The 25,124-nt window shown below is 32.6% G+C and overlaps 2 protein-coding genes, 2 long non-coding RNA genes and 1 pseudogene across 22 annotated transcripts; 4 read left to right on the top strand and 1 right to left on the bottom strand.

Annotated features, from left to right (window-relative positions):
* The first annotated feature begins 427 nt into the window (after positions 1–427).
* On the top strand, positions 428–3,549 carry LOC146950539 (uncharacterized). 2 transcript variants are annotated; one of them, XR_015027562.1, is made up of 3 exons: positions 428–1,806; positions 2,875–2,974; positions 3,202–3,549. It is a non-coding gene; the product is annotated as an uncharacterized LOC146950539 (long non-coding RNA). The 2 variants fall into 2 exon arrangements; XR_015027563.1 differs by lacking the exon at positions 428–1,806 and adding an exon at positions 2,030–2,588.
* Positions 3,550–4,806: 1,257 nt separating this feature from the next.
* LOC146950538 (lysine-specific demethylase JMJ28-like) lies at positions 4,807–8,937 on the bottom strand. Of its 17 annotated transcripts, none has more exons than XR_015027550.1 (7): positions 8,472–8,937; positions 7,627–7,663; positions 7,406–7,511; positions 7,178–7,310; positions 7,025–7,088; positions 6,417–6,599; positions 4,807–5,497 (listed from the first exon to the last, which is right to left on the bottom strand). XR_015027550.1 is itself a non-coding variant. In XM_085746452.1 (7 exons), the coding sequence occupies exons 4-7, from the start codon at positions 7,492–7,494 to the stop codon at positions 6,810–6,812; spliced, it is 405 nt and encodes a 134-aa protein (XP_085602578.1). In that variant the 5' UTR covers positions 7,495–7,527; positions 7,627–7,663; positions 8,472–8,521; positions 8,639–8,937; the 3' UTR covers positions 6,609–6,809. The 17 variants fall into 17 exon arrangements, 13 of the variants coding, with proteins under 13 accessions (XP_085602573.1, XP_085602580.1, XP_085602578.1 ...); XR_015027549.1 differs by having other exon boundaries at positions 4,807–5,494; XM_085746452.1 differs by lacking the exons at positions 4,807–5,497; positions 6,417–6,599 and adding an exon at positions 6,609–6,933 and having other exon boundaries at positions 7,411–7,527; positions 8,472–8,521; positions 8,639–8,937.
* A 1,081-nt stretch (positions 8,938–10,018) lies between these two features.
* Positions 10,019–14,130, top strand: LOC146950537 (serine/arginine-rich splicing factor RS40-like; annotated as a pseudogene). Its single transcript, XR_015027548.1, has 10 exons — positions 10,019–10,603; positions 10,719–10,796; positions 10,915–11,028; positions 11,213–11,279; positions 11,473–11,577; positions 11,809–12,030; positions 12,136–12,389; positions 12,523–12,538; positions 12,798–12,917; positions 13,605–14,130. The product of XR_015027548.1 is annotated as a serine/arginine-rich splicing factor RS40-like (transcript).
* Positions 14,131–20,217: 6,087 nt separating this feature from the next.
* LOC146950536 (putative inactive poly [ADP-ribose] polymerase SRO1) lies at positions 20,218–21,941 on the top strand. The gene is made up of 3 exons (XM_085746441.1): positions 20,218–21,128; positions 21,227–21,468; positions 21,756–21,941. Exons 1-3 carry the CDS (start codon positions 20,350–20,352, stop codon positions 21,878–21,880), a joined length of 1,146 nt encoding a protein of 381 aa, XP_085602567.1. The 5' UTR covers positions 20,218–20,349; the 3' UTR covers positions 21,881–21,941.
* A 152-nt stretch (positions 21,942–22,093) lies between these two features.
* Positions 22,094–23,302, top strand: LOC146950535 (uncharacterized). The gene is made up of 3 exons (XR_015027547.1): positions 22,094–22,237; positions 22,316–22,411; positions 23,035–23,302. It is a non-coding gene; the product is annotated as an uncharacterized LOC146950535 (long non-coding RNA).
* Positions 23,303–25,124: the final 1,822 nt, after the last annotated feature.

Below are 25,124 nucleotides of genomic sequence, written 5' to 3'. Positions count from 1 at the left end.
ACTTGTGCCTTAACTTGTGCCCTTAAGGCACAAGTTAAGGAATCAAATATAAAAATAATATATTGGAATGTGTGCATTTCATTTAATCTTTAACTTTTTAATGAATTCAATGCACAAAATTTTATAGAATATTTCTTCTTTTGGAGTTCTTAACATGTGCCCTAAGGGCACAAGTTAACAATACCCATATAATATTAGTGTTAGTATATTCTATTTTCAAAGTGTAGGTCATTTCACTCAATAAAAATGTGAGTACTCAAGAAAAAATGATTTGCACCTATTTGCTTTTTAACCAATGTCTCAAGACACTTGTTTGCATTTTCCATGCCATAAAATATCATTCATGTAAGGGAATATTCGTGTGTAAAAGAGTATGGATTCCTCTAATGTCTCAGAGGCTGCATTTACGACGGTGGCTGTTGGGTCAACAAAATTAATAATGTTCCCTTCAAAAAACATAATCCAACCTCAAAATATGTAAAAGAGCTTTGATAACTGAACACAAATTTTCAAACACAAGATAGACACCGTATACGAATACTGTATTATTTATGTTTTTTTCCCTCTTTCTCTCTCTCTCCCCCCATTGCCTCCTTTTTCTCGTATCTCCCACCAAGCATCCAACCACCGTGCTGGCCATCTACACCGGCGATCACCACCATCAGTCTTCTCAGTTCGCGCCACCACCATCATCCCTCTAATTCTCCGATCCACTCAGATCTCCAACGCCACCACCACCTAAGCATTCTTCTCCGACGTACGTTCACCACCGTCTCCAATCACCACCACCAGATCCTCTCCGACCTCCGCTCACAGCACCACCGCCCATCAACCTTATTCTCAGATCTATCTCTAACCCACCGGCCACATCCTCCTCCTTCTTCTATGTAGCTCTCAGATCTGACCACCGCCGTCGCCGCCCCTTGCAACAACGTCCACCTCCATCATCATCCTTTCCACGTCGTTTGACCACCGGGATCAAACTCCTCTCATCTGCCTTCACTGAAACTAGATCAGGGAGAAGAGAACGTGACAGAGAGAAGAGAGGGAGAGTATGACTGAGAGGCAGAATTACAATTTTGTCCTTTAATTTTCATTAGAATTACGAAAATGCCACTGGTGTTGTATTTGTGTCAAAAATTATGTGTTTGTTTATCATTTCTGTTTACATATTGTTGTATGGCCCCTCAAATTACTCAACCCGTAAGAAATGTCGATCCAAAAATAGCTTCAATAGATTTTGAGTAAAAACCGATAGGTATGTGCCATCGGAATGTATATTCCGATTAATGGAGTAGGTTTGAGCAAAAACGAGGGAGCCAAAGAACAATTCCCATACATTTGATGCATTTGCTTTGCCCGTTCTCAGTAGTAGCCCACAACAGCTCTCCTGAGCATTGAACACATCTGTCTCTAAGGACTATTATGATCTTTTTTTTTTTCTTTCAACTCTGGATAATTGATGGTATTTTTACATTCTAGTCACTAATTTGTTTCAGTGACAAATCTCAATATTTTTACATGCCTTATTTTAGGAAAAAGATTGATGAACACCCTTCTCCATACCACTCTTCCATACACCTCTTATGTGGCATGGGCATTTTTGAAATTTCACACAACTTTCTCTTTCTCACCCTCTTCTTTCTCTTAGATCTCCCTTTCTTCTCCCTCTCACTCTGCCTCTCACTCACCTACCACCACCACTGGCCGCCGCCGCATCCTTGCCCTTCGCCCCACCCCTCTCTTTGATGGCCGGCCGTTGGTCCTCCTCTCTCTTTCTCTAGAACGTAGGAAAAACTAACTCAGGTTCAGTCTTTCTCCTCCCTTTTGCATCTTTTGTTCATGTGCTTTTCAATTTTTCTTTCTCCTTCCAATTATGCATCTTTTCTTGATTGGGTGTTCGTATTTTTGTTTAAAATAACTTTGTTCATGTTGAATTTGAGGAAATTGTTGAAAAATAATGTTGATTTAAGGTGTTCTAGTTTTTCATCAAATTAATGGGTTTGTGTTTGTCATCAAATAATGTTGATTTATTCTAAGGTTAGTATCATGAAAGTAAGAAACATGCTGGAATTGTTGGAAATAATGTTGGTTTTAATCTTGCTTTTGAACAATTTTATCTGTTAATTTAATTTACTACTTTTATGATTGAATTTTTTTGTGGTTTTGTTTATGATATATTTGGAACTTTTTATAGTTTGGTAAAATATGGACAAATAATTCTAACAAAATGAAAAGGAATATGATGATTTGTCTAAACATTGTTCCCAAACATGTTGGTGACACAACTTATACTAAGACTTTTGTCGGAGGATTGGCTTGGGAAACTAGTAGAGACACATTAAAGCACTATGTTAATATGTTTGGTTATATCTTAGAGGTTATTGTCATCACCGACAGAATGTGGGGTTGACATGTGTGATATTTGTTAGGGTTTAACATGTGTAAGTTTATTCATGTATTCTTAGTGAAGCATGCTCGACGAGGTTGAAGAGAACCAACAACTAGTAATATGACAACAGTGGGTCTGAAACATGTGTACTTTCCTAGTGAAGCAACGACGAGGGGTGTTTGTGTTGTAGTGTGAGGTAAATTACTTATGGATGGGAATGTTTCAAGGCTTTGATGATAATTATTCTGTTGCAACTTGTCAGCTTGGTAATCTTATGTTTTGCTTGTTTTTAGTTTGGGCGGAGTCTGTGTTTTAAGGTGTCTACTTTTTTTTTTTGTGATAACAGTTTTTTTTCTTTGAGTTATAGATCTTTTGATGATTTATTTGGTTGTAGTCCTAGCATTGTTTGTGAGGTTATGTTTTGGCATCGGTTGTTCCTGCTTTGGTGTGTGAATGTTCGTTGTGTTGCTCTATTTGTGCAGACGCATTGTACATTGTGACGACTTGTGCCAGGATACTTGTAATATTCATTCGTAGCTGTTGTTGTTGATCATGATGGTGGCTTTTGTTTTTGAATTGAAGGTATTAATATTCAATTTCAATGTTTAGAATTTGTGATTAAATTTGCATTAATGAATGATTTTATAGCCATGTTTTTTCTCTGAACTTTGCTATGACAAACTATCTATTTTTACCTTTCAATTTATTAGTCAATGAAGATAGTCTTTGGTTATTATTACCATTTTCTCTTCATTACTTGCGAGTTTGTGTTGAATGTGGCTTCACTAATTTAAAGCTTTTGATGACAGAGAGTTTGGTATAGTCCTCTTGCTCGTGGTTTTTTTGGTGGCAAAGGAGTTCTAGAAAATGTGTCGGAGTTAGCCGTGGCATAACACAGTAGAAAATATGTAATAGCATCAATTCTTGGATTTATTTGAAGTACTAGGTGTAACTCAATTGTTGTAATAGGCGTGAAGCAACAACAATGTTTATATTTTGTTGATAATTTTATTTTGGCATAGGGTGAATATGATGAATGCTGGATAGATGTTCACATTGTAACAACTAAAATTACCATGTTAAAATGGGAAGAGGTGAACTATTTTCCATATTTGACAGGTTTTTGTGAAAACTAACCAAAATTGAGTTTGATATAACCATGTTTTATCAAATCTGTCACCACTATTTATTTACATTCCCATTTTTACTTCTTGTCTATTTCTCCACGTGATTTTTGTGGAAGGAGTACATTCGGGCACATTAGTGAATCTCTATTGATGAGCATGACTGAGAGGTGAAATGATATCCATCTGTTACAATCAATGATAATTTTGACACTCAAAAATTGCAGTTACTCCTTTGATAAAAAGTGGTTAAACAGATTTAAAATTTGGTTAGTTTTCCAACTCTATCAAATTTTTGAAAAATCCTTACATTTGACCACTACATTAAAAGTCTTTCAAACGATAAATAACTTCTTTTACAATCTGCAAGTTTATCACGCCTAAAGACGGACAAGTTCTAATTTCTGAAAAAATAGTGGTCACGCACCTTAAAATATGTGGTTACACAAAACATATATTTGGCTGGTTTATATTTCCCATGTATGAATAATCTTGTTTTATGCGAATCAAACACATAATCTAATTTGATCACTACACTAAAAGCAATTCCAACAATAAATAACTTATTTTACAATCGGCGAGTTTATCACACCTAAAGACGGACAAGTTCTAATTTATGAAAAAATAGTGGTCACGCATATTAAAAAATGTGGTCACACATACCATATATTTGGCTAGTTTATATTTACCAGGTATAAATAATCTTGTTTTATGCGAATCAAACACACAATCTAATTTGATCACTGCACTAAAAGCAATTCCAACAATAAATAACTTATTTTACAATCGGCGAGTTTATCACGCCTAAAGACGGACAAGTTCCAATTTATGAAAAAATAGTGGTCACGTATTTGTAAAAATGTGGTCATATAGACCATATATTTGGCTAGTTTATATTTCCCAGATGTAAATAATTTCGTTTTAGGCGAATCGAACGCATGATCTCATTTGATCACTGCACTAAAAGTATTTCCAACCATAAATAACTTGTTTTACAATCGGCAAGTTTATGACGCCTAAGGACAGACAAATTCTAATTTATGAAAAAATAGTGGTCACGCATATGTAAAAATGTGGTCATACAGACCATATATTTAACTAGTTTTTCTTTCCTAGGTGTAAATAATATCGTTTTAGGCGAATCGAACGCATGATCTCATTTGATCACTGCACTAAAAGCATTTCCAACCATAAATAACATGTTTTACAATCGGCAAGTTTATCACGCCTAAAGACGGACAAGTTCTAATTTATGAAAAAAATAGTGGTCACGTATTTGTAAAAATGTGGTCACACAAAACATATTCATATTCATACTCTGTCAATATCTATCTTAAGAACCATAAAACCATACATAGTGCGATTAGAAGGAATAGTACATTACAAGCTTAGTGAGTACCATACTATAGTATTGTTCAAGAAAGTTAGTAAAAGAAGGAATAGTACATTACAAGCTTAAAAGAGCATAAAAAAAAAAAATTTACATTAAATTTTGATTACGCCACTACACTATTTTTATTCTTCCTCGTATCACTCTTCACCCACGGTGTTCCAAGAACCCCGCTCTTGACACGATTTCTTGACTTGTCTTTTATTCGAGTGAACACGGTTGATGCTTGGTGATCTTCATCATCTGATCCATTTGATGATCTTCATCATGTGGATACCCGAACCTTTGCTTGGTATTATATTGTAGAATTCCCAAGCTACAGCAATATTGTAGATCTTCATCAGAGAATAGACTCAAACTTACTTATGAGCTAAGACTTCTTTTTCACCTCCAAGTGGGACAAATAGAAAACCTTATGGCAACCTCCCCTTGATGGGAGACAAGTGTTGCTAGTTGATTAAAGATGTTGCTGAGCTCATGAATAGTGGACTCAACATTTTGAAGAGCTTCAGCTCTGCTTTGCATGTAACTGTCCTGCAATGGAACTACCTGCTGCTGCTGCAACAACGGTTGACTCTCTCCATCCACCTGCTTCATGTGGAATGTGGAAGGCCGTGGAAAAAACAAAATAAATATATATAATTACAGTTGAAGATATAATTCAACCCAGCCAGAAACAAATTAAAATGCCAGTATAACTAAGAAAAATGGATAAAATGAACCAGCCTCCTTTTTACATGTATTTTGAGCAAGTCTATTTAAACAACCAATTTCTCCATGCTGGTGAAGTTTTGTCAATGGAACAGTTTTGTTGGGCCAGGCCAAGATAGGCCAACAAAACAATGTCTGAACTAGCCAGACTGTTTGATAGATTTACTTGTAACTATGCAAGCAATTGAGTTCCATAAGTTAAATTAAGTAAATTAATTAACTCATTAAAGGCTGTGAACTTATACTTGTGAAAGGCAATCTCATAATATTAACGCAACAAAGGGATAAAAACTATTAGAATATATGAAAATTGAAAACGTCTTTAACATCTTGATATTATCTTTAGAGTATGTTAGATTATCTCATAGGATTAGTTTTTTTATCTTATATGTTAAACTATCTTTCACAGAATCTTAATCATACAAACCACAATAATAAATCAAAATCTTAATTGTATCTCTTCTCTTCCCTCTTTATTTAAAACCTTATAACTTCAAACAAAAACAAAATTCGTAGTATAAAATTAACACCAGTACAATGGTTAGCTGTGACAATATTCTTGAAAATTGAGTCATACTGCAAACACAACCAAAAGAGAACAAATAGACAAAAGGTATGTGAGATTCTATTTGATAAACAATCTCTTGTTTCTTGGAACAAAAGCTATGCCCTTGATAATTTAATCAAGCATGACACAATAAATTAAATTGATTCAAGTTATCCTATATGCTTAACTAAAGCCTCTAACAATACAATCAACAGATGAAACAATCAACAGATGAAAAAGAACATAACTTACCCACTAGCCCATGGAGGTGCAGGGGCACTAGAAGTACTAGCAGCTGTCTTTGTAGCTAACGGACGTTGACATATGAAAGGATTTGCAGAATCCTTAGAAGCATTCGCCGAAAACAATTGTCTTCTATTCTCATGCACTTTCAAGCACTCCAGCAATTAATAATCTTGTTTTCTACTACAACTACTACAAGAAAAAGACAACTATTGTCATGTCATGCATATCTAAGTAACTAACAACAATAAACAAACAAGCATTACAAATTTATTATGACTAAAATTGTTCACGTAGAGAATACTTTTGATAACCACATACAAGGCAAACCATGAGAGTGTTGCTCTTTTAAAATTTCAGCACAAGAGATATTATCAATTATAAGTGAGTATAAGTGATATCTTAAGCATTTATATGCTCAAAGGGGCTTCCTTGACTTAATGTCTGACAACATCTTAAGCATAGACTGTAGGAACAGTTAAGGCAGCTTATGTGAAGATTCAGAATAGGTGTTCTGCAGTAGTTGCTGATACAAGTGTTGCATAAATACTTATTATGTTAGCAAGGAGCACAAGAAAAAAAATCAAAATTCATAACAGTAGCAGAAAAAAGATTACCAGTCAATTTTCTCATTGCAGTCAAATTCGATTTGCTTGATGAGAATATCACAAATACTTTCCCCTGTCAAACATAAAATCATATAAGATATTTGTATCTAATAAACAAAATTTACTCAGAAACTGTCAAATTAGAAGAACGATAATTACTACCTTTATTTTTCGCTTCTGTTTCTAGCTCTGCATGCTGGTCTTCGCTTATTTGTTTTATTACCAGAAGGAGCATACAGACCAAATAATGAAAATGCAATATCCTATCAACTCTGCTTGTACCAGCCAAACAATCCTGTTACAAAACAAGATAAAATTGAAGTGTCAATAAGTGCCGCTAAAGAAAAAAAAACTATCCTAACATAAGAGTTTCGATCTTTGATATCAAACCTTACTTTCACGGTCTTTACACTGACATGCTCGGCAATCTTTACATGAACAAGTTCCTCGACAAACTGGACACGCCTTCTTAACCTCATTTTGAGTGTCGAAATACCTAAATTTCCAATTATCTAAAAATTTAAAAATATATAAATTATTGAAAGAAAATCGATAAACAAGATTCTACGAGAAAAAAAATCGATAAACAAGAAAATAAAGGAGACAAATACTTTTTTTGGTTTTGCTTTGATTTTCCTCTTTGTTCTGCTGAAAGAAGAAAAGATGCTATAATTCAGACATCAACAACAAACTCTCATTGACAAGAATCAAATCAGATAAACCAAACTAGCAGAACTGAAAAAGCAATACAAAATAGTATATATTCATTCAAGCAATATACCTTAATTCATTGCTTACAACTAAACTAAATAGAGACAAAAAAAATCAGCACAACAATTTGCACCTAATTTTGCAAAACTTCGTCTTCTTTTGCAAGTAAACAATCATCCCCCAATGTGCGAGGCACTGTTACAATGTCTGTATCAAAATTACAAAAACATAGCTAAATGTGTTTTTTATTCTCTGATTTACCGTTCTTTTCGTTATTTAGTTTAGGCGTCGAATGTGTCTTTTGTTAGTCAATTTGGTCCATAAAATTACCAACAATTTAACAAAAGAGACGCTTCGAGATGTATTTGTAATATATATACAATCAAGGACTATGACGACGGGGCGTCACACATTTACGAACCAAAATAACCGATTACTCATTCTTCTTCTGCTGTTTTTCTCTTGGACAGACAAAAATCAGATTAATAACAAATGTTTTTTTACCCAAATTTTCAACTTTAATGAACAAAATTCACATAACGATCATAATGGAAAAGACCCAATTTTTCAAATTACAAATCAAAAAATTAACAAAATAAAATGTCTAATATTTCTCCGATCACATGAATTTCAAATCCAAATAACAAAAACATAAAATCGATAAATTGTATCATCCAATATAACCTAAAAAAACAAAAATTGGCAACAAAGAAAAAAGGAGAGAAAAATGGTGAAAAGAACGAACCAAGAGGGTGTTCCAATTTGAAGGAACTCTTAGCCATGATGATGAAAATTCTGCAAACGAATTAGGGTTAGCGATCGATGGATGAATCGATGAAAGAAAAAGAGAAAATTAGGAAGTTTTGTAAACATCTTCGATTGGGAGCGGAGGTTAACGCGGTAGTACAATACATTAGATCTGAGAGAAAGATCAGGATGAACACAGAATGGAACAGGAGAGAGTCCTGCAGGAGAGGATTCGATGATGGTGGCCGTTATGGTGGTGGCAGACGAGAAAGAAAGAGGGAGTGGTGGTGGTTAAGAGAAGTGTGGTGGTGAGACAGGGAGAAGTGAGAGAGATCGATGGAAAAGGAAAAGAGAAAAGAGGGATGAAGGAAAAGAGAAGAGAGGGACAATTAGTGGAGTGTGGGGCCCACTATACCACATGTCATTTTTTTATGTGGGTGTAGGAGTGGTATGCCACCTATGGTGGTATGTGTATCAGCACTCTAAACGTATTGCGGATGAAGACAATTCTATTCTATACTATGGGGAATTTATTATTGTTTTCCTCCTTGAGTTCCCTATATCAAATTATCAATTGGCATGTGAGGCACCAATAAATGCAAACGAGTCTGAGTGTTACCAAAATTGGACTACTGACCATATCACACAAACACACTATATGAGCACAACCTATTCATTATATATATATATATATATATATATATATATATATATATATATATATATATATATATATATATATATGGGTTATGATAGAAGACACCTTTTGTGAAGGTGTCTTTTATCAAGTTACTCTATGAGCATTTGTTAAAAGACACCAACTACTTTTTATGAAGGTGTCTTTTATCAAAGTTATAACTAAAAAAGTGAAAATCACACCTTGAGGTGTGACTTGATAAAAGACACCACACTACTTTTTATGAAGGTGTCTTGTAACATAACCCTATATATATATATAGGGTTATGATAGAAGACACCTTTTGTGAAGGTGTCTTTTATCAAGTTACTCTATGGGCATTTGTTAAAAGACACCAACTACTTTTTATGAAGGTGTCTTTTATCAAAGTTATAACTAAAAAAGTGAAAATCACACCTTGAGGTGTGACTTGATAAAAGACACCACACTACTTTTTATGAAGGTGTCTTGTAACATAACCCATATATATATATATATATATATATATATATATATAGACACACAGTGTATATATGAATTGTGTTTAGGACGTAGCTTCTGATGAGTTTTTTAATAGTATTGTGAACAACAATCATTTAAATCGACAAACGTAAGTAATTTTTTTTTATTAAAGTTATAAAACATAATTCAAAAACAACAACACTATAAATTGACAAACATTACACAAATTGACAATATAAATATAAATGACAATACATTTTTTTTTTATCCGTGTAGAAAATTATGTTGCTACTGGTTGTTCTTTTTTATTCTTTCTATATCTCATCCTTTATATCTAATCCTAGCAAACATGCAAACCCTAATTCCAAAACCCTTAACCTAATAATTTGGGCGCCAAACAATGTTGACCGTTGGATCTCTATCTTTGGGCGCCACTATTATATCAGCCATTGATCTTATTTGAATGCTGACTTGCACACATCACAACAATCAGTTCAAATTTAAATTTGAAATTTGAATCCTTGAAAATCCATGACAATTACAACGCACACTACTCAATACATGACTTAAGGGATAGGATTCAATGTTATGCAAAAGACCGAAAGACAAAACACAACACACGCTCTTCCTTTCAAAAAAAAACATGCGTTTCTTCTTCTTCCTCCTCCTCTTATCATAATCACCACCACCAACCCTCTCCCGCCATCCATCGGCGGCGACCACCAAGCCTCTCCCTCAATCCACCGATGTTCTCCCCCTTCTGCTCCACACATCTCCTCACACAACTCAACCACTCTCTTCCCACTTTTCACCTCCCGACGCAACAACTGCCTCATCCTCTCCGCGCGCCGCCTCCACTTCTGGAAACACTATCGTCTCCTCCCTCCACTCTCTTTTCACCATCGTTGTTGAAAAGATAGGGCTGAAACGGCGGTGATACTGGTGGTCGGAGCAGAAGGGAAGAACGCCGAGGTATAAAGAGAGAGGGAGAGGTAAAATTTGTAGTTATTATTCAATTAATTGTGTAATTGTTATATTCAATTGTAAGTCCAGACAAAGTAAAACTAAAATGGATTGTACTTTCATTCTTTGTTTTGGTTTGTGAAGAAAAACATTCAAGTGATTGAAGTGCAGTACAAGGTCATATAAAAGGTTTGCTGCAAATATGGAATGGATTGATTACTGGTAAATTAATCTTTCTGTAGTTGTTTTTTCATCAAAGACCATAGATAAATTGTTGTAGGTTTTTTAGGGAATTGGGATTTTTGTGGTTTTTAATTTTATTTTATTGTTCTGCTTGCAGGTGAAATAATCTTTAATAATATTTCAGGGCTTCATCTCGAAATGCACAATATGTCAGGGCAATCTCTTCCAACAATCATTTGTCTGTTGTCAACGTTTATCTTGAATCGCAAAGGTTCTGTTCCGTTTGATTATGAGTGAATTGATTCATGGTTAAAATTTGAGTTGAAAATAAATCGGGTTATTCTACCCTTTTTGTGAGTATTTTTACGACTAACTTCCCATGGGTATGGGTTTTTGATTTTTCTATAATATTTTGTGTTTACAACTGATATGTAGGTTTATTTCACAATGTACTGATCTTTGTTGATAGAAATGTGGACATTGGGTTTGCAGGTATGTTCATTTCACTCTCATCATGTTAAGGTTTTTCTTCTTCTTCTCTTTTTCTTTCTTCATTTTTTTTGGAAGGTTACACAATTAGTAACATATTTAGAAGGCCAAGATCCTACTTTTTTGCTGCAATGAAATGTACAAGTGTATATTTTATCATTCTTTATAATTTCTTTGGTTTCATATGTGTGTTGAATCTAAGAATGATGAGACTTAATTTCTGCAGGTTTGAATTAATGTCATTATGCAGCCACTGTTGCTTAAAAATTCTCTAAATTTTATGAGATATTTCAATTTTGCCAAGTTGAAAGATGCAATGTGGCTTGATAAGGTACAATACAATAGCTTCTGTGGTAATACATGAATTATTAACGGCAATTGGAAATACATGAATTAAAAACGAATTTACGACATTGTCTGCCACATTCTTATTTTTGTTCAATTTCCAAAAAATAATAATCAATGAAGATATGTCAATATCACAGTGCCCTGTCTGAAAATAATATTTTTGTTCAATTTACAACATTGTCTGCCACATTCTTATTTGTTTTCATTTTGGCAGGGTGAACGTGGGAGTCATCGTGATGGCTCAAAGCCAAACCAGAAGTCCACAAAAACTCTATTTGTGATTAACTTTGACCCGAATCGCACTAGAGTTAGTGATATAGAGAGACACTTTAAACCTTATGCGCCTCTTCATCATGTTCGAATTCGTCGGAACTTTGCATTTGTGCAGTATGAAACACAAGAGATGCTACTAAAGCCTTAGAGTGTACAAATATGAGTTCAGTGTCTCATTGATGAGATTGTTATATTATATGCTATAACCTTGAGTTTCCTATTTTAACATGTACAATTAATAACGAGTTTCTGCTCATTGATCTTGCAGTGTCTCTACTGGATAGGGTGGTGTCTATTGGGTATGCTTTGAGGGATGATAGTGATAGGGTCGACAATTATGGTGGCAGTCCCAGAAGAGGAGGGGGATCATGCTAGATCTCCCAGTCTAGGTTATCGCAGGTGACCAATTCCAGACTATGGTCGTCAACGTAGTCCTGTGTATGATAGGTATAATGGACCGGACAGGCGGATGAGTCCTAATTATGGCATGAACACGAGTCCTGGATATGGCAGATACCGCAGGTATTGTATTTGAAGTCAATTTTACTTATCTTACTCAGCACTTCCTATTATATTTTGCCCTGCTTTTGTGAAGTTGGATCCATGTTGTGTTTTTCTACATGCTAAGGGATAATCTCTTATTTTTCTGTAACAGAGATCAAACATGTGAGGTAGATTATCATTTCTGTTCTCTGTACCAATTTGTGTAACGACTAAATTGCTCCATAATCCCGCCTAAGCCATTTAAGTCTCCCATACTTTTCATCTTCCCTGGTCAATAAATAACTCTCTTCATATGTGCCGTTCCAATTGTCCAACCAAATATTGTGTGAGAAAACCATTCCAATCTCCATTTTCAATAACCTTTCTCTACTTCTCTTATTTTTATCCAATATTCCACAACCAGTCTTACTTTCTCTTCCATTGCAGCTCTATCTCTTATTCTTCCTCATCTACGTGTCAATTTTTTTTTCTCTCTCTTCAATTTCAAACTTTGGAAGTCCATTCTACTCACCATATACTAGAAGCTCAAGCCAGTATACAATAGAGGTAAAAACCCTGAGTTTGTTTTGCCAATTTAATTGTTTTCTCCCTCCATTTGTGCGTTTTGGGGTGTACACACATGTGTACAATTCTTTATTCTTTATATCTTCTAAACTTTTTGTCTTGCTATGGAAATCTTAGCAACATGTTTCATTCAATATTTATGTTATTTTGGGCATTGTTCTTTCAGTTAATTGCTCCTTTGAGGTTGTTAATTAATCCATTTTCTTTATTAACTGGTCTGGAACATTTTTACATGATTTCATGCATGAATATAAGGGCTTGGAGAATACTGCAATTATGTAGTTTGGGCATAATTATCATGCTGCTTAAGTGAATTGGTTGATGCATATTTTTCATTCAATATTGAATTTATTTTGGACATTGATCTATCACATGTCAATCTGTTTCAGATTTTTATTTGGTTTGATTTGTAACTAAAACTTGGTTTGACCTCTTGGTTTTTTCAATCATGATGGTTGGACTATAGTTATTCTTCCTTTAAGAGCCCATCCTCATCTATGATTTGTGCATGTATGGTGTTTAAAAGTTTTGCTCTGTTTTGCTAGGCTTTTTGTTCTTAAGTTATTTATGCGTAAATGCTTTTTATCACATAAATTTATTTTATTTTTGGTTTTTTGCTGTGAGGTTTTTTGCCTTCCTTTTGACTTTGTTTACTGTTTTCAACTCAAGGATGCAGGGGTTAAAGATCATATTGCCATAGGGGAATCTTAAGCACTCATGGCATCCATGGACATCAAAGCATCTCACTAAAAGGGTGGCTCTCTTGACTTTTATGATTAATGGCAAAAGAAGAGTACAGAATGAGGAAAGAATTACCGAGACATGTTGTATTTGAGCATACCTTCTTTTTAAGTCTCATTACACTACTCAGTTTGAGAATATCTTATTAAGCTATGTTATCCGTTTCATATATGATACTTTCACAGGTTCAACAACATGGAGATCAAAAAAAATTTGATGCACACTAAACACACTTACAATTAAAGCAACAATTGTATCCGAGTTTGTGTAAAATGAAGTGTTAATTTGTTTGATCCAATATAGCACAATTTTATAACAAACTTGATTGTAGAATTGACTGCTCATACTTTTAACCTTTGGCTGAATATATATGCTGCAAAGTATATGAAGCAACAATTTTTGGTTTTTTCGCAAGAATATATTTGAACTGTGATTTAATGGTTACACTGCTGAACTCCTGCTTTTGTTTTGTGTTACACTGGTATGCATTATCAAGAAATAGACTATTATAATGTCAATTCATGCGAAAGAGTCATTTTCTTGATGACCAATGGGAAGATGGTTTTTTCCATGTTATATTCGTGTTTGTAATTAGTGAATATTACAACTGTTATGCAGCAGGCAAATTAAACACAAACATTACAAGTGTGATTTTACTATTATATATTTTGCCAACACAAATGCATATGTATAATATTGTCTAAGCGGAATCAGCCGAGTTGAAGTCGAATTAGTTTAACGAAGAAAAAAAAAGACACAACATTAATTTTATACGAAATGAATCAACATACAAATTTCATATTACAACATTTGTCAAGTAATTTCTTAAACTATATATAACCCGTGCGGTAGCACGGGTGGACGATCTAGTTCTCTAAAACTGTGCAAGTATTCAAGAAGCTTCACATCATTATTATTAGCATAAAAAATTCCAGTGATTAGAGTACTATTGATATAACGAAGAATAATTTTAGCTCAATGCAAGTGACTACACGTGGCTCCTCCGTATATTTATTAAGCAATCCAACTATGGTTTAGTTGCATCCAAATATTTCAGAATAACTATTGTGTTGGGTATTTGTATTGACTGCATTATTGCTAACATAAATATCCATGATTGTGATGTTGGATATCATGTTCCAACAAGTTTTAGGCATTTTCACAAGATGTTGGATGTGATGTTCCAACATCCTGACACAATTCAGTGTGCCTTGTTTTATGCCTGATTGTACATGCGCTTTTTCTTATTAAGGAATCCTTGTCCACATATCTTGCTGACCAAGCAACGCGCATATCTGTACAGAATCAGTTGTGGTTTTACTTATAAAGGAGTAACAATATTTTAGGAAATATTTGGATATGTTTGGAAGATCCTAAAGATGTTCCTACATTCTAGGACTTTCCTTATTTGTTACCGATTCTTGTTACGTAGATCAGCCGAACGATTTACATTGTTCTGAAGCCCAAAAATGTTATTGAGCCCATATTGCTTCAGTATATAAGGAAGACTTCAATACCTAATTATTCATTCAAGCCGTCATTCGAAAGAATAGTTTTTTAGGGTTTTGAGTCGTGTTCTTTGTGTGTTCTTCTCTTGTATCGTTGTGATGCAAGTCTAGGATTGTTTGTTATTTGTGAGCCTTTCTTGTATCACCTTGATACATGTTTAGGACTGTTAATTGAGTTGTAACTCGTGTGCTACACCAAAGTTTTGAAGCAAGGTAGTAGTTTGTGTTTAAAGGTAACTTCACCATATTGTGTTTTAATCTGATAATCACAGGGGTTGTGATTGATTATAGGATAGTGAGGTGGGATCTTAGATCTAAGAGTTCCTAGGTTGAAATCTAGATGGGTAGGTCCTAGGTCTTAAGTTGTAAAAGTGGTTTGCTGAGAACTTTAGAATAAGGACTACACTAGTGGATTTCCTTCATGGCTTGGTAGCCCCAGAGTAGGTGTGTTTGTCACCGAACTGGGTCAACAGACTCATTGTGCCTTTTTACTTTCTTGTCATTTATTTTCTTGAGTATTTTATATTTGTTAGCATGATGTTGGAACATTAAACACAACATTCGTTTTCTGTGTGCTTGGTGTTGGAACATCTCATAGAACATCGTAATATTGTGTGCTAGAATTTCATAATGCCACATATATTTTATATGTGCTAGCTTAAATATTGACATGTATGTCCACTTTTCTATACAATTTATGATATATTCATGTTAACAAATTTTATTGTATACCATTCATTTTAATTTGATTTATTTTTATATTATAAATAAAGGAGCCATTGGATTATTTTGAATGCAATAGATTAATACTAATAAATACAAAAATATATCAAACAAAATTATAAAATTATAAAATTAATTTTAAACATCAATGCATAAAGTTTTGTGGAGGTTGGTAGGGGACAAAAGTCTTTTTAGAAAAATAAACAATCAATAATCATCTATTACAACACTAGACGAGTGAGAGAGGGTCAATCATTCTGAAATACTTTCTCTTTTATTTTCATTCTTTATTTCTTTTATACATTCTTCTTATAAAAAACCTTCACGTCCTTGAAATCGAAAATGAACTTTTAGAGTCTATCAATCTTCTCAACCCTATAGTAGTTTATTTTACGCCAATTGCAATTTCTTAACATCAACACCATAAGAGTGTGACAATTGTAATATATTAGGTATGAGCTCATTTCTTCATTTATCTTTCAAATCAATATTTCAAATCTCCGATTGCAATTGTCTCCTATTGGTTTATGAACTTGATCTTGTTGTCGAGTTATAGGGGATGAAATCAAAGAAATACTCTACGAGGAAGAAATAAATCTTTGGGATCTGAGATCTTGTTGTATCACACAATTATACAATTTGCAATTTCTTAACGCCAAAATCCTAGGAGTGCGACGAGGAGATGAAATCAGGTATGATATAGTTTCTTCATCTATATTTCCTCTCAGTGTTTTAAATTGCCAATTTAATGTTTGTTGCATTGGTTTATAAAATTGAGTTTGTTGTCGATTGCTTGAGTGTGAAAGCAAGGAAATATTCAGCGAGGAGGAAAATCAACATTTAGGGTCTGAGATCTCGATGTATCATACAATTATATAATTTGCAATTTCTTAATACCAAAACAAATCTGGTACTAGTCACAAGGACTAACACAAATAACAAGCTGATACTAGTGTGGTGGCATATATGATGCCTTGAAATCTGCAGATCACAAAAAATATGGAACATCAGAGTATCGAAGAGGTCATTCCGCCAAACACAATAGATTTTAATCAGATGCGTAAGAACTTTGATCGCGAGATGAATCCAATAATTTAGTAACCAAACACACCATTTCAACTTAACAGAACCAGAACCTTTCGTGTTTTTGAAACTGAACCACATCAAAAAAGGCACAAATCTTCAACCACCTCTATCACACAAATAAGATTAGCTTATACAAGATTTATGAATAAAGGCCCGAAAGAAGTTAAAATATGAATTTTAACATAATTTTTAAAATAATACAATATTTTTGTGAGTCCAATCTAACAATTTTTATAAATAGAAAATACAATTAAACATGAAAATGATCCTACATAACTAATTTTAATACATTAAATATCTTTCGATACATGTCTTATTAGTATCTTTTGGATATATTTATAGGTATACCTTTTGTTAGAAGAAATGTGTTCGAGAGAAACAAAGCAACACACCTCCCGGTAAAGAGTATGCATACATTAATTATTTATATTTATAGATCTATAATATGCTTTAATTAGGTCAATCCTATGAGACATTTCAAATACTATCAATATTAGACGATTCTTTCCTCTTCATTCTCCTTATATATGTACACATACATTATAATACTAAAAATTAGCCTTTCCTTTTTTATTTATTTATAAAATTTAACCCCTAAGTTGTTTTTTGGTCTTAAGTCGGTTTGAGGCCCTAATAATCCAGCGTTTGATTGTGGGTATGTATAGTCGGTCCAAGAATTGTTCCATCCAAAAATCGAATTCAGGTCCTCCCAAATCCCTAATTTGTTTAATTTGTAAACTTTAAAAAAATAAAAGTGATTTAAAATATTAATTCTAAATAAATAATATAATTGTTTTCAAAATTGAATGCCATAACAATTGGTTGTTTTTTAATAGCATGATAATCTTTAAAGTTTGGCTTAAACGCACTTTTGATCCTCTAACTTTGAACTAGTTGCGATTTTGGCCCCTATTAAAAAAACCATATTCCATCTCCCTAAGTTTTTCCCCTTTTGTAACTTTCAATTTTGATCATTCAAAATCAATCATTCAAGACACTAGAAGATCAAGAAACCAGTCACAAGCCATATTTGTAGCCCTATAAATCTAAAACTTGTTCAACAAAACACCCCACTTGTTTTTACTACCTTGAATGGTTGATTTTGAATAATCAAAATTGAAAGTTGTAAAACATGGGAAACTTAGGGGCCTGTAATGTAGTTTGGTTTAATAAGGGGCCAAAATCGCAACTAGTGTAAAGTTAGGGGGTCAAAAATTTCTTTAAGTCTCAAATTTTATAAAAAGAATTATACATGTATTTCTCATTATTTTAAGAGAAAATATATAGTGTAAAAAATGTCAACTCACCACCATTAAACTCTTAAACATATGTGTGACTTTAGAAGTAATTATAATTAAATTTAAAAATTTATAATGATCCAAAAATTATGATTGTTGGAATTAGTGTTCTTCTTCCCCAATTTACATATCTCTTTTATCCTTGTAAAATACATTTTTTTCTAGTTTTGTTTTGATATTTTAATTGCTTGTTAATTCGTAAATTATTGATCTTTTTTTGAGAAATTCATCTATGGTTATTTGTTTAGATTTCAGATTATTTTTACTTTTGAAATAATGAAAAACTGTTATGGAAATAAATTTTAAAAGGATTTGAAAATAGATTAATTTTTAAGTAATATTGAAGGTGATATTAAATTTTAAGGGATGTTAGTGCATAACTAATTTACACTTTTTTTGCAAAAGTTGTGAAAGTATACATAGTCAAAGCTAGTAGTATAATAAAAATGTTTACACGATAAGTGTCAATGTCACCTTCAATATTATTTATAAATTTATTACCATAAATATTAAATTTATTTTAAAGAAACAAATCATATTTTTTTAACGAATATCCATACTTGGATTTCACATTAAAAGAATTTTTTTTATGATTTAACAAACCTTTGAAAATCAATTACAAAATAGAAAAAATTGAATTCTAAAAAGATAAAAAAGATTTGAGAATTGTTTAAAAAGAAAACTAATACAATGAATAATGACTAAATGCTTACTCAGCATTCTAGAAGTGAATGTGAATGGTTAAAATACATACCAAAACAAGTGAAGGTTTGTTGAATTTCATAGAAGGAAATTATCAATTTGTTAATGTTTACCTTTTAAGGCGTGTCTATGAGATGCCAACTCGCCTAATGGATTAGTTTGGAGTTTATGTTTTTGGGTTAGAATAAGTATAAAAAGGACCTCTTACTCCTACAATTAGATGTACAATTTTAAAGTTAGAACAAATTACTTGAGAAATTATTCAGTATTCTACTATTGTGTGTGTTTCTGCATTCAGGTATAACTTTAAAGTCTTGTCTCTTTTGTTTAGTTTTTTATTTTTATTTATTTATTTAATTGTTTGTTTTTTATTTTGAGTTTCAATTACTGTTATTACCTTTTTTTTTTTTTTTTGTGTTTGATTGGATTTGTAATTAATAAGTTGGGTTAAGTGGATCAAGTGAGGATCTTTTTTTGTCAAGCATTTTTTTTTAAAAAACTTATGATCTTTTATATTGTTAAATAACTTTACTGTGAACCGAGGTGGGTATACATTACTTTTTTGTGTTACTAATGTCAATTAAGTCAGTTCTTGATTGTGTTTAAATTTTTTTTGTTGCTTTTATTCATGTTTTATCTATGGTGTTTTTGTTTTTATCTTTAGTTTCAACATTTAATAAATGCTAGTTTGGTTATTATATCTAACCCTCTCATGCATGCCAGATGGTGAAAATTTCACTGATGACAGATTTTTTAAGAATCCATACTAGTTTTTCTCAAAGGTGATTTTAGGTTATACCCAAATATGGGAAAGTTTGAAGCCTTTTATGCACAACTTGTTTAGGAGTAAATGATAAATGGATTAAGATTTGTCAATTTTAAGAAAATCAGTGTTTATTTTGAAGGATTTTTTGGGGACCGTAAGAAGAGTTGTAGAAATAAATATGTTTTGTTGGAAAGTCCGTATCAACGGTCACTTCAATATACTTTGTGATTATTAGTTTATTTGGAATTTCTTGTGTAGAACTGTAAAGCATAAATTTCCATATTTGACATATTGGTAAATTTCTAGTACATACAATAGTATGATGTTGAAGATACCTTCAAACTTTGTTTTAATGTTATATTCCATAATGTTCTGTTTATGTTGTTACAATATTTTGCTTGTCTAACCGTTTCAAATTACTTGTTTTGCTCACCAAGGAGTGCTCTTATTTACTATCTTTATTATTATGTCAACATTATATTACTATGATGAGAACATGATCTTTTATACTAGTTCAATATTCTCAAATTGTTGCACCATATGTTTTATATTCGAGCGTGTGTATACAGATAGTCGTCTAGTAGATAGAAATGGAAGCAAAACCCTCAAAGGCACTGGATGAAACTGCTACACGATGTGTTTCACATCTGACTGGAATTTCGTTGGTTGAAGATGTTTGTAGACCAAATGAATCTGGTCCTGGTATTTATAGATCCATGGCCAAGATGTATTTGAACTATAAGAAAAGCGGGATGCCTAAACGTTTGATGTTCTATAAGAACGATGAATGGTTTGACTATCCGGAGGATGTTGTTGACTTGGTTAAGAATGATTTCAAAAACAAGAAGGCAAATGTGGAGGTAGAGTTAGGTGGTCAAAAGGTGGTGCTAGATTTTCTACATATGTATCATATGGACCTGAAAACAGGTTTGCAACATCCCATTTCTTGGATCGATGAGGAAGGCAACTGCTTTTTCCCTGAAGTTTTTGCTGGAGCTATTAAGCAAGAGCTAGATGTAGATTTAGATGCTTACACTGAATCTATATATGGAAATCTGGACGTGAATTCTGTACAGGATATGTTTCTTACAGGAATGACTGCTTTCGGCATTACAGAGTCTGACATTGTTGAGATTTACCGCAACTCAGGCATGTCAATGCAAAAGCGGCTGGAGTTATTCCGGAAACAAGCTGATATCACAAAAGGGGTTCAGGGCGATGCAAATATTCGCTATGCGTGGCTTCCTTGTTCTAAAGAGGATCTGTCAAAGATGACGGAATATGGACTTCGTCATAATGGACTATCTCCAACTAAAGGCATATATGGCTTTGGTGTTCATCTTACAGCTGTTACCCGTCCTTATGCATGGTTAGTTTTCATATGATGAACATTGAACTTCATACATTAATATTATTATATATTATTTTGTTGGAATGCTAAAATTATTTAGTTTTCCATTTTTACAGTTCACTTTACTGTGATGTTGATGACAATGGAATTAAGCATTTAGTCTTATGTCGTGTAATAATGGGGAACATGGAGCTTCTTCGTCCAGGCAGTGATCAACTTTGTCCAAGTAGTTGTGAATATGGTAATGGGGTGGACGACATTCAATGTCCAGAGTACTATGTGGTTTGGAACATGAGTATGAACACACATATCTATCCGGATTTTGTTGTCAGCTTCAAGGCCACTTTGGATGTTGAAGGTGATATATTGTTCCTTTAGCAATTTTTTTTACCTCATGTGTTAATGTAGATATATGCTTTTGCATAAAAAAATGCTTTATATTTTAAAATTATATAATTATCATAGAAGTGTGAAGAAGTTAATCACCGACAAACCAATTAATATATAATTCTTTTAAACATATTAACAACATCAATTTGGTTTGACAAAACAATAATTTGTTTATGCTGCTAAGTTGTATGAGTGATATTTCTTTGAACAACCGAAAAGTATTCTTGATAACGACACATGATATTTCTTTTACAGGAAGTGTTAGTTCAAATAAGAGTAAGAAAAATGGCTATGAGCATTCTACAATGGACACTGTAAGTTTTTTTCATAAGTTTTACATCTTTTGTTTTCTTGGTTTTCTATGTAAAAGACAATATTAATGCCAATTTTTTAACTGTTTTTTAATCTAAGAATGATTTCTCTAGTGTACATTTTTCTACCCTAATAATTTTTATTTATCTTCTGGTTTTAACATATTCATATACAACATTTTGGGGCTTTCATCTTCTAAGATTCATCTTATGGTTTTTAATTCTATAACGTTTTGTTTTATTACCTTTATTCAAACAATTTTGGTTTGTGGGATACCTCAGGCAAACTCTACTAGTGTCTCTGCTAACACTGGAAGAACTCCGAGGACCCCCTGGCTTCCTTTTAAAATGATTTTTGATTCCATCAGCAACATGATTCCTTCCCATATTATGTCTATTGTCAACACCCATTATGCATTGCTGAAGGTATGTATATGAGCTCCAATTGGTGTCTATGTCTTAAATAATAATATATCACTAATGTATCATGTCATGCTTGTACAGTCAAAGAAGATTTCCCTTGATGATTTCACGCAGAAGTTGAGGTTGATTGTTGGAGCTAATGTCCTTAAATTTGCAATATATGATATTCATTACAAGGTACCAAATTTATATTTGTCTTGATTGCATGTTTGGTCCCTCGTGTTTATTTTAGGTTTTAAGTTGGTCTCTTACGTTTAAAAAATGTTAAGTTGGTCTTTTGTGTTTTAAAAGTTTGGTCCAAAATATTACTCACGTTGGAATAAGATAGTCTCTACCGCATCGTAATATTGACTTTAGTAAAACAAACGAAATGAAAAAAAATGTTTTAAAACTGATTTTGTAAGTAAGTTAAATTCCAACATCCATATACTCAACCCATATCTCTAAACGGTTAAGTGATAGAAGGGACTAACTTATTGCATTGTGAGTAACGTTTGGGAGAAACTTTAAACTTTTAAAATATAAGAGACTAATTTGAAACTTTTGAAACATAAATGACTAACTTGAAACCTGAAATAAACACAAGAAACCAAACATACAATTATGCCTTTATTTTTCTAGAAGTTTAGTTTGACTTTGAAATACTACACATTTTGATCTCGTGTTGTCTTTATACGTTCCATGAAAATCACATGAAGTTGCAATTACATATGTTATGCTTAACTTTTGCATTGTGGAATCATATGAACTATCTCTTGCAATTTGATAATGTCTCCTAATGTTTAATTGGCTTCCTACAGGCACAACTAGCTAGAGGATCAAACACTTAAACATTAATCAAGAACGAAACTTTCAGATGAAGAGGCAACGATCTTACGCTTGGAGTTAACTATTGTCAACATGAAGTTCATATATTATTTGCTCCTAGAAGATTTTTTTTTAAAAATTTCATTTTATCATCATAATTTCCAATTTTGATTTGGAATTGTAACACATGTTTGCTATCGAAACTTGTAATGTTATATTTTAAAATGTCTAGTGATCAAATAAATTCATACCAGTTTCTAAGATTTTGGTGATCCAGAACGAACCTACAACGTGAACCCTAATTAATTAGTAGTACAAAAAAAAAATTGAATTTCCAAAGTGCAAAAATAATTTACTTAAAGATATAATACCTCCGTCCTTAATTATAAGATCCTTCTGGGAAAAAATTGTTCCTTTTTTTAAGATCCCTTTGCTATTTCCAATTACATTAATTACTCTACCAACATCCCTTATTTATTTTGCATCTTTTTCTTCAATCAACAATAAATATCATGTTAAAAACATGAACTAACTTTCTCTCTTAAGGATAAATTTGTAAAAACATTAGTAATTATATACAAATTCAATACTACTAAAACTTTCTTAATTCCCGTAATTTTGATAAAAATGTTATATATATATGGGTGGATTTGTCAAAAAATATATATATATATATATATATGGGTGGAGGTAGTAGTATTAAACATATAAAATTAAGGTGATCATGAACTTAAGAAAAGATAATTATGAGAATTTGCTGTAGTACGATTTTTAAATATTGTTATGTTATTGTTATGTTAGTAGATACAATAAATAAATTCATGCTCTAAAAAAAAGTTATTGGTGTTGATTTTCATTTTTCTGATGTGTCTAGCAAGTTGCAAAATTACTACTAAGTTTTTGTTTTTTATTAATTACAAGAAATTGGGAAATTCTTCAAATTTATACATATGAAACAAAACGATTACTTCATTTGTCCCTGTGAGCTTAGCTCAGTTGGTAAGGACGATGCATAATATATGCAAGGTCCGGGATTCGAATCCCGGCCACCACAGAAAAAAAAACGATTACTCCATTTTTTATAATTTTTTTTTTAAGAAATGAAGATGATTAATTATGTATGTAATAGTAAAGTCTAAAATATACATATAAAAACTCAAAGGTTTTGTCTAATAGCAAAAAGATAGGAACATTGCTCTTTAGACTTCAAAGATTGTTATCACACCTGAAAATGATATTTAATATACCTCCAACTGCAGTTCGCTGTGTAATTTTTCTTTTTGAAGCGAACGGTAGTTAACTACCATTGGGGGTATTTTGGTCATTTCCAAGTGTGTTAACAAATCTTTTGATGTAAACAACAATTTTCAAAAGATAGATAGACCTTAAATTCAAAGGTTCTATTTTCAAATTTCATTTTTTTAACCAAAAGAAGTTGCAGAGGGACTGCAACCCCTAAATATATATATAAAGATAGATGAAAGATACAAAAAGAGGAAGATGGGGGACATAAAAACTAACCCTCAAAAGAGCTAACAAATAGGAATACCATGCCTATTCATATCAAAAGTCAACACTAATTTGTTGGAACAAAATGTGTTTAACAATGAACCTTAAAGAGTTTTGATGATAACAAGGTATTAAAAATTGTAAATTGGACTAGCTAATATTTGTTCAAGTGTACAAGACCATAGTTAAAAAGTTACATCATGTAAAAGTTCTGAAGAACAAAAAGAGAGCTAAGAAATCAAGAAAAGGAAGCTTGAAAGCATCTGAAGAAAAGTGCATCTGAACACAAAAGTGTATCTGAAGACAAGTGTGCTCCTGGAGAATGATGACGTCATCAGAAGCTGAAACTCATCAGAAGGTGAAAGTCATCAGAAGCTGAAACTCATCAGAAGCGGAAAAGTCATCAGAAGCGGATAGTTCAGAAGCAACTTTATCAGAAGCTGAAGCTCATCAGAAGCTGATTATCACCACAAGCTGAAGATTCAAAGATCAACACTTCAAAAGTTGTCTATTGGATTCGAAAACACTGCAGAAGACTAGTGGATGATTGCAACGGTTATTTTTGTGAAGATTT

The sequence above is a fragment of the Medicago sativa genome, chromosome 2, assembly GCF_051527215.1.
Source record: "Medicago sativa cultivar Bolivia chromosome 2, Bolivia_mono, whole genome shotgun sequence".
NCBI classification, from domain to species: Eukaryota; Viridiplantae; Streptophyta; class Magnoliopsida; order Fabales; family Fabaceae; genus Medicago; species Medicago sativa.
This window is presented reverse-complemented; position numbering and strand designations above follow the sequence as displayed.

What these genes read in the sequence shown, in the direction of transcription:
- LOC146950536 (XM_085746441.1), top strand. Translation starts at nt 20,350, where the DNA reads ATGGAAGCAAAACCCTCAAAGGCACTGGATGAAACTGCTACACGATGT. An exon ending in GTTACCCGTCCTTATGCATG is followed by an intron (nt 21,129 to 21,226) that starts GTTAGTTTTCAT and finishes CCATTTTTACAG; the next exon opens with TTCACTTTACTGTGATGTTG. An exon ending in GGCCACTTTGGATGTTGAAG is followed by an intron (nt 21,469 to 21,755) that starts GTGATATATTGT and finishes TTTCTTTTACAG; the next exon opens with GAAGTGTTAGTTCAAATAAG.
- LOC146950538 (XM_085746442.1), bottom strand. Translation starts at nt 8,508, where the DNA reads ATGGCTAAGAGTTCCTTCAAATTGGAACACCCTCTTG. An exon ending in CAAATTGGAACACCCTCTTG is followed by an intron (nt 7,664 to 8,471) that starts GTTCGTTCTTTT and finishes TTCTTCTTTCAG; the next exon opens with CAGAACAAAGAGGAAAATCA. An exon ending in TGCAATGAGAAAATTGACTG is followed by an intron (nt 6,934 to 7,024) that starts GTAATCTTTTTT and finishes CACTTGTATCAG; the next exon opens with CAACTACTGCAGAACACCTA.